The 11,671-nt window shown below is 58.9% G+C and overlaps 1 protein-coding gene across 1 annotated transcript; it reads right to left on the bottom strand.

Moving 5' to 3' along the window:
- Positions 1-366: 366 nt before the first annotated feature.
- RP1L1 (RP1 like 1) lies at positions 367-9,285 on the bottom strand. Its single transcript, XM_027087952.1, has 4 exons — positions 8,680-9,285; positions 6,659-6,800; positions 885-5,098; positions 367-420 (listed from the first exon to the last, which is right to left on the bottom strand). Exons 1-4 carry the CDS (start codon positions 9,283-9,285, stop codon positions 367-369), a joined length of 5,016 nt encoding a protein of 1,671 aa, XP_026943753.1.
- Positions 9,286-11,671: the final 2,386 nt, after the last annotated feature.

The raw sequence follows: 11,671 nt of genomic DNA on the forward strand, positions 1-11,671 counted from the left end.
CCATGTCCCTTATGCATCTCCAGTAGGCTGAGCTCCAGACTCAGGACTGTCTTGCAGCTGGATCCTTAGAAATCTAAGTCGTCTTGGCCAAAGCCGTCTGTCCTGTCCATGGGGAGGGTTTTAAGCATCCCTTCTGTGGAAGCGAGACTTTTCACTACCTTCTCAGCTTCTAAGTCAGAGCCTCCCTCTGTCCCCTGCTCTGGAGTCAGACCTTCATCTGTTCCTTGCTCTGGCATCCTCGAGCCTGAGGGGGCCCCGTCTTGCTCAGAAGGGGAGCTTTCTGGACACGTGCCTGTGACTTTTGTCTCTGGATCAGGGACGCCCTTGGCCTCGTCTTCAAGGCTCCTCGTGTGTCTGTCTGAAGGCTCATCTTCGGAGCTTTTCTGAGAGAGCCGAGAGCAGTTCCCCAAAGATGATGTGCTGGAGGACGAGAGGCCTGACCTTTGGCGGGGGGAGTCTGCACCTGGGGCCAGGGACGGCATGCGCCTGCCCTCCTGGTCTGGGCTGCTGTTTCTAGAAGCCTCACGCAACTGGCGGTGTCCGAGGCCAAGCTGAGGGCGCGCTTCTCTCTTACCTTGATTTCCTCCTCCTGACTCTGCCTGTTGCTCCCTGTCAGCTCCCTGGGCCTCTGCACTTTCTGCACCAGCGTTCTGTCCTCCTGGACTCGGGTCACCTCCTCCCGGGGCTTCACCCGCCCCAGTGTCCTCAGCCCCAGAGCCCACCTCCGGGTCTCCTTCCTCCCTGCCCACACCCTGCTTCCCCCGCCCCACCCCATCTGGGTAGCTGCCTACAAAGGGGTCTGTTTTCCTTTCTCTCTTCTCAGTAGTTGCCCCCTCCTCTGCCCCCCGGGGGGCTTCATCTCTGCTGAGGGTCTCGTGCCCCACCTCCACCCCGGGGCCCTGGCCTGATCCCAGCTCAGGGCCTCCGTCAGCTCCCCGGACAGGGTCCGTCCCCGAGGGGTCCCTCTCGAGGGGCTCCATCCCCCTCTTTGCAGGGGCCGCCTCTGCTGTCTCCCCGTCCACATATCTTCCTTTCTTCTTCTGCAGAATTTGCTGCAGGTCAAAGGCCTCTCTGACGGGCGCACTGGCCGCCCGCACTGCGTCCCTCGGGGATGCAAGGGCCACTTTCTTCCTCATGCAGGCCTCGCAGGGACAGAACCCCTCCTCCTCAACCTGCTCCCCGAGCCGGGTCCCCAGGACTCCTCTGAAGGTTGGCACGTCCTCCAGGGAGAAGGAGGGGGGCCCCCGGCCCCGCATGTGCTCGGAGGAAGCTGAGAGGTCACTCAGGCCCTGGAGGTGCTGCCTGTACTGCTTGGTCTGCAGGGGCGTCTCCCTGGGTGGCCCCGGCGTCGTGCCCCCCGCCCGGCTCTGCACCTTGCAGAGCTCCTTCTCGACGTGGTCCTGGAGCCGCCGGCCCATGTCCTGCTGCAGCTCGGCCACCATCTGGTCCAGCAGGTCGTTGCTCTCCAGGCCCCAGCGGGCTTGGAGCTCGGCCGTGGCAGTGGCGAGGTGGGCCATGAAGGCCTTCTCCATGTTCTTCAGCAACTTGGACACCCAGAGGGGGTCAGGGTCCAGAGGCCCTCTGCGGGCTGTGGAAGTGCCCCTCTCCTCCGCCCCCTGGGTAAGCTTGGCCTGAGTTTGCCCACAGCCTGTCTCCGCTGCTGTGGACAACTTCTCCAAAGAAGGCTCAGCGCTGGGGCCACCTTGACTCCCGCTGGCGTCTGGGTCACTCTCCCTGAGGCTCTTAGGGCGCTCTGTCGGGCTCTCTCTCTTCCCTGGGGGGCTCAGCGTGGCCGAGGTGGGGTCTCCCTGCTCTTCCTGCAGGCTCTTGTCTTCCCTGGCACCCGCCCCATCCTGAGAGCCCGCCCCTGACGATTCTCGTCCTGTGATTCCTTCCTCTTCGGGAAACCCTTTAACACCCTCTTCTTGCAGTTCTGCTCTTTCTTTTTCCTCTTTTATTTCCTCTAATTGTACCCCCTCTTCTTGCATCGTGTTTTTAACACCTTGGTCCAGGTCACTGCCCAACGCCTGCTCCCCACTGTTTCTTTCGGCCCTGTCCTCACTGGAGGTACCACCAGCCTCGGAACCACTCAGCTGTTGGTTTCCCGGATCCTCTGGGTTCCCTGAGATTCTGGAATCAGGCCTCTGGCAGGGGATGCTTGAGGGCAGCCCCATCCTCTCAGGGACCAGGGCGCAGTCCACGGTGCATGGCCCGTGGCCCTCCCCCGAGCCTCCGGAACCACTGCCAACATCCACACCAGAGGAGGATGTTGGCGTGAAGTCCTCAGCTGCAGCGTGGGACCCAAGGGCCGGCAGGGCCTGGCCCCAGCCTAGCTCCTGGAGGCCCGAGTCCAGCTCTCTGTGCCCAAGGCCACTCCCCGGCCACAGGGCCTGCAAGGTGCTCAGGAGCTCCTGGTACCGAGGAGAGTCAGTGAACCTCACTTTGCCAGCGGGAGACCCAAGGTCATCATCAAAGAAGCGGAGCCTGGCGAGACAGGTGACGAGGGCCTGGGCCGAGCGGCCGAGTCTCCTGCCCACTGAGCTGGACACTTCGGGCACACTGCTGGGCCGGCCTGGCCTGGATCCCATCAGCGCCTTCATGATGTGTATGGAGGAAGAGACCCTGCTGGGGAGCACGCACTGGCCCATCGCACGGTCCACGGCCGCTCCTTTGCCTTTGCCGGCCTCCGTAGAGGCTTCCGAAACCCCGCTGCAAGGCAGGCCCGCTCCTGACCTGGGACCAGCGCTGCCCGTCCCTGGGAGGGCTGCATCTGGTTCTGCTTTCGCACTGGCTGCCCCTTCCAGGGGCACTTGTCTGGCCTGCACTGACCCTTCCAGGCCCTCTGGGGGATATTGGTCAACAGGGTCCTCCTCGGGGCCTTCCGGGCTGCGCCCAGCCAGGTCTTCGCCCTCGTCCGCCGTCTCGTATTTCACGGGCTCCTCCGAGATGTTGCTCAGCCACTCACGGACCACGGCTCCCGGGGAGGCTCGGGGCAGGGCGCCCAGCGTCACGCAGCCACCTTCCTTTTGCTCCTCCAGGTCTCCCCCACCCGAGACCTTCTCCTGGAACGTTCTCCCGAGCTTGGGACCGCGGTGGGAGCCACCCCTTCTCACGGCTCTGACTGCTCTCCCCACGGCCCCTCCCGGAGAGCCAGGGGGCCGAGGGCGCCAGACGTCCGGCTTTTCCTCCCCTGCCTCGGTCCCGCCCGGCTCCCCATCAGCACTGTGGGTGCCCTCGCTGCGGCTGAGGGTACGCAAAGGATGCTTCTTGCCCGAGGGCCGTGGCTTGCGAGGCACGGGACAGTACCCGCTGCACACCAAGCAGGCCTCAGAGAAGGGGCCCTGGCCGCCCCAAGACTGGGAGGCTGGCAGCGACTGCGTCTTCCCACCGGGGGACCCGAGGGCCGGGGATGCGCCCAGCTGCGAGCAGCAGCTGGCCCCGTGCACTCCCGGCCTCCCTCCCTCGGGCCACCCGACTGGCAGGACCAAGGGCCAGGAAGGCTTGGGACTGTCACCCCCTGCCTTTTCACCCAGGCCATCAGCTTGCGAGTTGAAAGAGTCAGATGTGTTTGAAGGTGTGGGAGCTGGTGAACACGCCCTGAACTCAGGGTCCCCTTCGGTCTCAGCAGCGGGGGAATTTGGGGGGTGGAAATTGGAAGCACAGTCAGAATTGCTCACAGGGGTGATGGGAATGCTGCTGAACCCTCGCGTGTCCCAGGAATAAAGAGAGGTGGAGAAGCAGGGCCCCGGGTCCCGGGAGGCCCGGCTCCCGCGGCTGTGTGGGCTCTCCGAAGGGCCAGGCGCTGGGCTGTCTGGGCGGGCCCTGCCTCTGCTGGGAGGCCCCGGCACCGGCCTGGACACAGGCAGGCCGAGTGGGCAGTGGGTGTCCTTTGGGTGGTGGTGCTGCCCGGGGCGGCCCCTCTGGGACCCGCGGCTGAGGACAGAAACGCTGGGTAAGGACAGGGTGCCGGCTCTGCTCTGCTGCTTCCTGCTCCTGCCTGGGGCTGACGCACAGGCAGAAGGTGGACGGTGGCCTCCTGCGTCCTCCCCAGAGGCTGCCCGGGGGTATCCGGCGCCCTGTCCACTCTCCTCTGCCCGTGGGCCCTCTTTCCTTACAGACGAGGGGCTCATGGCGGGGGAGCTGGGGCCTCCCCCCTGGGTGGCCCCCCAGGAAGTCACAGCCCAGCTCTTCTTGCTGGGGCGGCCCTGGTGCAGTTCACCCCTTTCACTGGACTCCTCGTGAGACCCGCCACTTGCCGAGGAGTCAGGAAAAGCGTCTGCCGGGCCTCGGGTCCCCGGTTTCAGGCAGCCACGGTGCTCCCTGCAGCCCGGCATTGCTCCCTCGCCTGTGCCCTCACCAGCCCCCGAGGCCAGACGTGGGCCGCAGCTGCCCACACCATCCTCCAGGGACCTGGAGCAGAAAGAAGAGTTGGTCTCAGAGCCTTCAGGGGCTCTGTCACTGGAGGAAGGGCTGGCGCTGTCTTTGCTCCTTCTTTTCCTGCTGGCGACCCCTTGGCTCCTGGGGGTCCTGGAGTGGGACTTCTGGGGCAGCCCAGACCTCCTCTGAGAGGCTGTCTGCTCTCCCTGGGGGGCATAAAGGGGGTTCATCCAGATCTCATATCTAGACCCCGGCTGCCACCGGCCTCGGTCAAAGGCTCCCACACCTCCTGCCTCGCAGGGCCCCAGTCCCTGTGCCCCAGGCTCCGAGGGGTCCCTAGGGGGGCCCCTCCACACACAGCCGAGGGGATCTGCCTCCCCCAGGACAGGCCCCTCCCCGCTGGCCCTCCCGACCCTCCTGGACCACAGGAGCAGGTCCTCCCCCTGTAGGTGGAAGCGGACTTTCATCTCCACGGACAAGCTGCCGTCCTCGTTCACGCGCACGTTCTTCTCAATGTCTTCACCGGCTACTGACGGGCTGAGCTGGCCAGGTGTGCCCTGAGGGTTCCCGTCAGGAGCAGGGCACGTGCAGGCACTTTGCAGAGGCACCGAGGGGTCACCGAGCCCAGATCTCTCCGACAGCAAGGAGAACCGCCGTGGCCCACTGCCTGGCCTGGACCGCGCATGGATCACGCTCTGCTTGGCTTTGGGCCCCCAGCTCCCTGATGCACGATGACAAGCAAGAGAAAAGAAGGAAAGATAGTGAGCTGCCAGCGAGAGCTTCGGGATGGAAGAGTCAAGGCCAGCCATGAGCCTTCCACGGTCTGTATACCCCTGCCACCTCCACAACCAGCAGGAAGGACAGAAACCATGCTAGAACGCATGTTCACGGAGCTGCCAGGGTGTGAACCAGCAGAGCCCAGCGAGGTGAGCTTGAAGTCCGAGTTCCGTCTCGACCCTGCCGCTTCCTAGCTGTGCAGGCTTTGGCAGAGACTCTTTCCTGAGCTGTGAAATAAGAGTCATGGTATCTAACGGGTAGGTTTGTTTTGAGGATGTCAGGCAGCGCATGGAAAGCTTCCTGCAAAGTCGCTGGCGCAAAGCAGGTTCTCCACAGACAGTAGAATTGACTGCAGAGCGTCGGTGCCCAGAGCTAGATCCCAGCTCTGCTCACACCCACCCACGGCACGGGAAGCAAAAATCGATAAGCTGCTGCAGACACACCTGATTGTAACTGTAAACTGCTTTGCAATTATTAGTGCTGATTTATCATCTTAACACTCATCAAGATTTGGGGTTGATAAATGGTTGCAAGGAAGGACCTGGACACAGGATAGCAGGTCGTGGTAGCTAAGCCTGCCCCTCAGCCATGAAAAAGAGAAGAAGAGGGGGTCACTGGGGATAAAAAGACACGATCCCGAGAGATAACGTAGCCCTTGGTACTTTCTCATTTCATCTCCTGAGCTAATGCTTGGCAAGAGGGAGGGGCCGGCAGAGGCTGAGCCTATGGCCGGCGGAAGAGCAGACCTCCTGAGTCCATCTGGGCCGGAGAAGGATTTGCTCAGTCCTGTTCCTCCATAAGCACCAGATGAGACTGGGGCTCCTCCAGGGGAGGGGATGTGGCTGATGGGCCTTTGTACATCCAACACCCAGCATGATGCAATCACCGAAACCACTGCTGTCTTTCTCTTCATAGCTTTTCACAAAGGATATCATTTTGTTTACTCGCCAAAATTTGCCCATTGTCATTCCAATAATTTTGCTTTTTGGCTTTTTGTTGTGGTCGTGGTTGTTGTTTAATAATGAAGGCTACCTCTGGCACCTGGATGGATGGCTGGTTGGCTGTATAGATTGATGGATGGATAGATGATCAATGGTTATCATTTGTTTTGGTCTGTTGGGTCCTCACGGTTGCCTAAGACAGTCATGACTCTTGAAAGACGCAAAGGCCGCATACCCATGGTTCACTGCCTCCATTAATGTCATGCTCACTATGGTTCTTAACAAAGTTATTTTAGATCCTAGAAGCTTAACGTTCAAGATCTCTTAATCCCTGTTTAAATGCCAGACTCCCATCTCTCTCAGCCCAGCCAAATGTTCAACCTAGTTAAGGCTGATGGTGATGAGAAGGAGAAAGAGGCAAGAGAGACCCCCAAACAAATGGGGTGCCCCAGACCCGGAGCCAAAGGCAGGTTTTTTTAATTCTCTAGAAAGGATATCTGCCCAGCCCTACCAAACCACCATCCAGTGCAAATAAGGCTGGGGGTCCTGCGGAACAAACTCACCGCTTTTCCTCCTTGAAGTCTGCCCAGATAAAGGTTCACTTCCATTTCTTCTGACATCTTCCACTGCCAGAGGTCTGAAGGCCTCGTGACCGGCACATACCAGCACCGAGGGGCTGTGTAGCAGACCCTTCAGAGAGTCCACCTGGGGAAGCAGAGTGTGAGTCAGGAGGCGTGGTCTGCAGGACCCGCTTCTGTCCAGCGAGACATGGGTAGAGGGAGAATCCACTGTCGCTGGTCCCTTTCTTGATACTTGCACATCTCACCCCAGATTTCTGATCCAAGGGAAGGATCCCATCCCCTCCTCAATACACCTCCATGACTGGCGGGGGGCTGAGGTCCTCCCACCATGATCTTTTTCTCTACCTACAGCCCTCCCTCCACCTGGTACGAGGCCTGTGGTTTAGAGGTTATTCTTGATACTCAGGTGGAAAAGACTTCAAGAAGACTTTGACTTGCTTCCCCGCCCACACTCCTCCCTCCGGAATGTGTATTTTTTAAAGCAACCATAACAGAAGGTCCAGGGCTCCCATATGGAGACCTGAGTCACTATCTCACACGTTTTCCAGGCAGAGTCCTCTCTTGGGTCTGATCTGTGCTTTCCAGTCTAATCTGAGCCCAGGGCCTCTGCTTCTGCCCCTAGTGGAGCAGAGAAAGACAAGGCACAGATGGCCTTTCTCTCCCTCCTCCAATGGTTCTCTAGGCTCCTGCCCAGACGCGTGGGTCATCCTCCCACCACCCACCCCTACCCCCCACCATCATGACATCCCAGGCTGGGTCGTGCAGGCAACATCAGTGCTGGATTGCGTTCCAGGAAGCAGGTCCCTGCTTTTAGAAAAATCTCACCTGGCCCCAAGGATCCTGCCTATCTGTTGATTTGCACAATTTATAGCATTACATTATAATTAGCGACGTTGGGGGATTTCGTTCCATCTTTAAAGTACAGAATCTGTTCTTTTTCGTTTTCTCCAATTAGAAGGGTATGCTTTCTAACAAGGAAATGAAAGAAAGGGCTCTTAAGATAGAGGGTAGAAAGGTGGGATCGTGACTGAGCTGAAAGAGAATGGTACGGCACGGATGCAACTTCGGGGAGCAGGGGAATATGTCTCGATGGTAGGAGGGATGGTTCCATTGTTAGGTGGGGACGCGCTGCTGTAGCTGCTGTTATACATTTAAGTAGCATGGCGTATACAGGTGTCAGTAGCTATAGGACTAGACTGTGAGAGTTTATGTGGGTTAGATCAATCAACCTCCATCCTCCAGCCTGCCCATCTTGGGTTACATTCACGTTCAGCAAAACCCAGGAGGGCAAAAGTTACATCCACTAGCCTTCTTGCCAGTTAGGCCGGATGCCGATCGGGTTCCATCAGGTGGGTCAAGCCTGGGATGGCAAGCGAGGTAGACACTGTCTCTTCTTGCTTCTGGCTGTGTGTGGCTACAAAGCAGGTCTGTGGGCATCGGGGGGCGATGGCGCTCAGGCAGCAGTGGCTGGTGTCCCTGGGCATTAAGATGCAGCTGGGGCAGGTTGCCGACCCAGCTTTCTAAGCTTCGGTTCCACTACAGAGGGCTCCTTCTCAGCCCAGTCACAGTGGCTTGGAGTGGAGTTAGAAGATTTCTGCAGGGTGCTGGGAGCCAATCCTGCACACCCAACTTGGAGTTCGCTCCCGCAGCTTTCCAGAGATGTGAAAGTCCCCCCAGTGCCCTGCGGGAAATTGCTTTCTGCTTAAAGCACTTTGAGTCTTTTGTGTTTCCTACACTGAACTCTCACCAAAATAGGCTAAGAGGATTAGGTAAGAAAACAAAGTGTGCAGGAACAGGCACCAAACACTTGCTAAATGGAGCTGAAACTATGAAGAACAATTGCTTGTTTGATTAAGTGACTGAAAGTCTCCACTCTATTCACCTTTAATTAGTAGCAGGGCAATCAGTGCCTCTTTTAAAGGAATCACTTCCCAGTTCCACCTAAGTGTTTTGAGCTGAGGTCCAGGGAACCTTTTAAGGAAATGTCATACCCGACAGCCTACCTTTTGCCCACCGGTTGTGTACACCTGCTTCACGGGAAAGTGCAGCAGGTCCGAGGCTTTGCTGAGAAAGGCCGTCAGGCTCCTGGTGTTCCTGTGACTGAGCACCGCTGTCTGCTGGTATCGAGGGTCGCCGTTCTTAACCAGCGTTATCCTCCTCGGGGCTCGGAGACTTTTGCAGGAAGAAGCCGTTCCAGGTGCCTCGCAGCAGCCTTCAAAACCCCGTGACTGCTGAGAAGGGCTTCTCCCCCGTGGCCGGCCCGGCCCGCTGGGGGTCTTGGGGGGCTTCTTATCGGAGCAGAGGTAGCAGCCGCCGTCTTGCAGCTGCTCCAGGGTGCTGAGGCCGTGCAGGCCCCGGGGCGTGGTGACGGAGCGCACCCCAAAGGAGAGCGGCACGCGCTGCGAGAGCTCGTCCATCAGGGCCCCGAAACTCCTGAAGGCGCGTCGGTGAACGGCCAGGCGAACCCCAGCAAACTGGGGATCCCCTCGCTTGAGGAAAGTGATCTTCTTGGCTGGCATGACCTGGGTGACAGAGGGGGTCCGGGCCACAGAAGGCAGGAGGCGCTCGCGGTGTCCGGGGGCCTGGGCATCCCTCGGGGTGCCGTTCATGGTGTGGAGGACCAGGCAGCTGAAACGGATCGAAGGAAGAGGAAAGTCAGAGAGCGGGTCTGTGCCTTTCCTCCCCCTCGTTACAGAGGCGCTCCCCGCCCGCCCCAAACCTGCTCCACTCAAACCTGTAGAGGCAGGTTAATCCATTTTGATGAGTAGAAGGAAGGCCAAAGGTTTGGCAGGGGAGGATCTGAATTCAAATCCCACCCCTCACCCCCCACTTACTGGCTGTGTGATCCAGGAGGTTGATGACATAGTCTGTGTTTTGGTAACATGCAGCCGTATTGATCTGCGTAGTGGTTACAAGGATTCAATGAATGTACGCACACAGAGCAAGCGTCAGTACATCTTTATTCCTCTCCTTTCTCTTGCTGTTTCTCTTACCCTCTTCTACCACCTTGAACTCCTTTGAATAGTGTAGAGTTTACCTCCTAAGGAGGTGGGTGAATAAGGGGACCTAAGAATACCGAACAAGTGGTCAGGAGACCCAGGCGCCCTGCCCTCCCTCTCAGAGCAAAGTGTCACGTGTGAACATGGGGGAGTCCAGGCTCTCTGCACTCACATCCTCCAGCAGCCAGGTGGGAGGGCCGGAGCAGAGTCCCTCGTCCCAAACCCTGAGGGTGGAGTGCAGACAAGGAGACTCGTAACTCAGAGAGGATGCCCACACTTGATGCCGTGCTTTTTTCTCCATTATACAGGGAGGTTTGCTTTAATAGAACAAAGATGCTCTCCTGCATCCCTCCAAAGTCTCTGGAAGATGCACCCTGCGGGTGAGTACCACAGCCTGCTGCCACCAACGTGGGAGATAGGGCTGCAGGCCAGCTGTGCGGGGGCAAGGCCATTCGTCCAACCGTTCGCATGTGTTCCCGCCATGGTGGAGCTCAAGGCCATTCGTCCAACCGTTCGCTTCTGTTCCCGCCGTGGTGGAGCCCCATCGCCTCATCTGGGACTCTTGCAAAAGCCAGCTGCAGGCTCTTCCTGCCCAGGTCACCACATGGCATTCTGTTCCGTGCACCGGCCAGCCAAGTTGTCCCAAAACCCTCTTCTCTCGGGACATTTCCAGAGCTCCAAGCCCCTCGGGTGGTTTGCAGTGTCCTCAGAAAAAACCCAGGCCTTTACTGCACGATTCAAGGCCCTCTCCACCCTGAGTCCCAGCTCCTGCCTTGTCCTGCAGGAATCCTCCGCTCTGACCCAGCTGCCTGACTAGGAGGCTCTGCCTGCAGGGCGGCCCGCGTTCTCTGCGCCCTGCCTCGGCTGTCCTCCTTTGTGGAGGCTTCTCCAGCCCCCAAGTCCGGGGCAAGCCCCATTTTCAGCACGGCTCCCCAAGTTTCCCACACCCTATACCCTTCCTAGCCAACTACCCCAAGGCATGGGGCACAGAACCTGTACCCCCCGGGGCACCCAGCCCCCTGCTTGACACAGAGCAGGGGCCCAAGAAGTGCTGCTGACTGATGACACCCGTGCTTCACAGAGCCGCCCAGCAGAGCCCAGGCCTGCCAAGCGGCCGCCACGCACGCAGTCAGGATCAGATGAGGGGTCTCCCCTGATTACACGGGGTTCAGACTTAGCAGGACCCTCGCTGCTGCGCACACTGCAGGCGACCACGGTCTCCTCGGCCGCAGCCCAGCCAGCGCCCACATCTCCCTTTTTACCTTTACTCACCATTTATCCCCATTCGTCTTCGGGGAAAGAACGCTGCTCTCATTTTTAAAATCTTGGTGCACAAGAGGGCTTATAATCTTCTCTCATCTCTGCACAAACTTTATAATTAGCTTCCTCAGCCTCCTGCCTCCCAGCTAATCCCTCTAAAGCCGGCCCAGCACCGGTGCACATCCCCGCAGCTGCGCACGCTTCCTCCGGCGCACATCCCCGCAGCTGCGCACGCTTCCTCCGGCGCGCCTTCCCGAGGGCTCCCTTTCTTCCCACTTGATTCGCAGTTTCTCTTTTGACCATGAGCATCCTTCTTGGCCCTAACTGAGGGACTGAGAGGGGAAGGAAGGTCACAGTGTCCCCTGCAGTCATCACCATATCCCCCAGCATCACGATGTCCCCAATGTCACCGTGTCCCCCTGTCACCATGTTCCCAGCATCACTGTGTCCTCCAATGTCTCTGTGACTCCCAGTGTCACCATGTGCCCCAATGTCACCGTGTTCTTTGTTGTCACTATGTCCTTATAGTTCCACGAGTGTAATGGTGCCCCCAACATCACCATGTCCCCAATGTGACCATGCCCCCCAGTGTCACCATGTTCCTAGCATCACTCTGCTTCCCAGTGTCATGGTGTCTCTCAATATCACCATGTCCTTTATTGTCACCATGTCCCCCATACCCCCGTAGCATCACTGTATCCCTCAATGTTACTGCGTCCTTCAGTGTCGCCATGTC

Source organism: Aethalodelphis obliquidens, unplaced genomic scaffold (assembly GCF_003676395.1).
Source record: "Aethalodelphis obliquidens isolate GAN/ISIS:26980383/991018 unplaced genomic scaffold, ASM367639v1 scaffold61, whole genome shotgun sequence".
Classification (NCBI taxonomy): Eukaryota; Metazoa; Chordata; class Mammalia; order Artiodactyla; family Delphinidae; genus Aethalodelphis; species Aethalodelphis obliquidens.

What these genes read in the sequence shown, in the direction of transcription:
- RP1L1 (XM_027087952.1), bottom strand. Translation starts at nt 9,285, where the DNA reads ATGAACGGCACCCCGAGGGATGCCCAGGCCCCCGGACACCGCGAGCGC. An exon ending in ACACAACCGGTGGGCAAAAG is followed by an intron (nt 6,801 to 8,679) that starts GTAGGCTGTCGG and finishes CTGCTTCCCCAG; the next exon opens with GTGGACTCTCTGAAGGGTCT. An exon ending in GCCAGGGCCCCGGGGTGGAG is followed by an intron (nt 421 to 884) that starts GTGGGGCACGAG and finishes CTCGTCCTCCAG; the next exon opens with CACATCATCTTTGGGGAACT.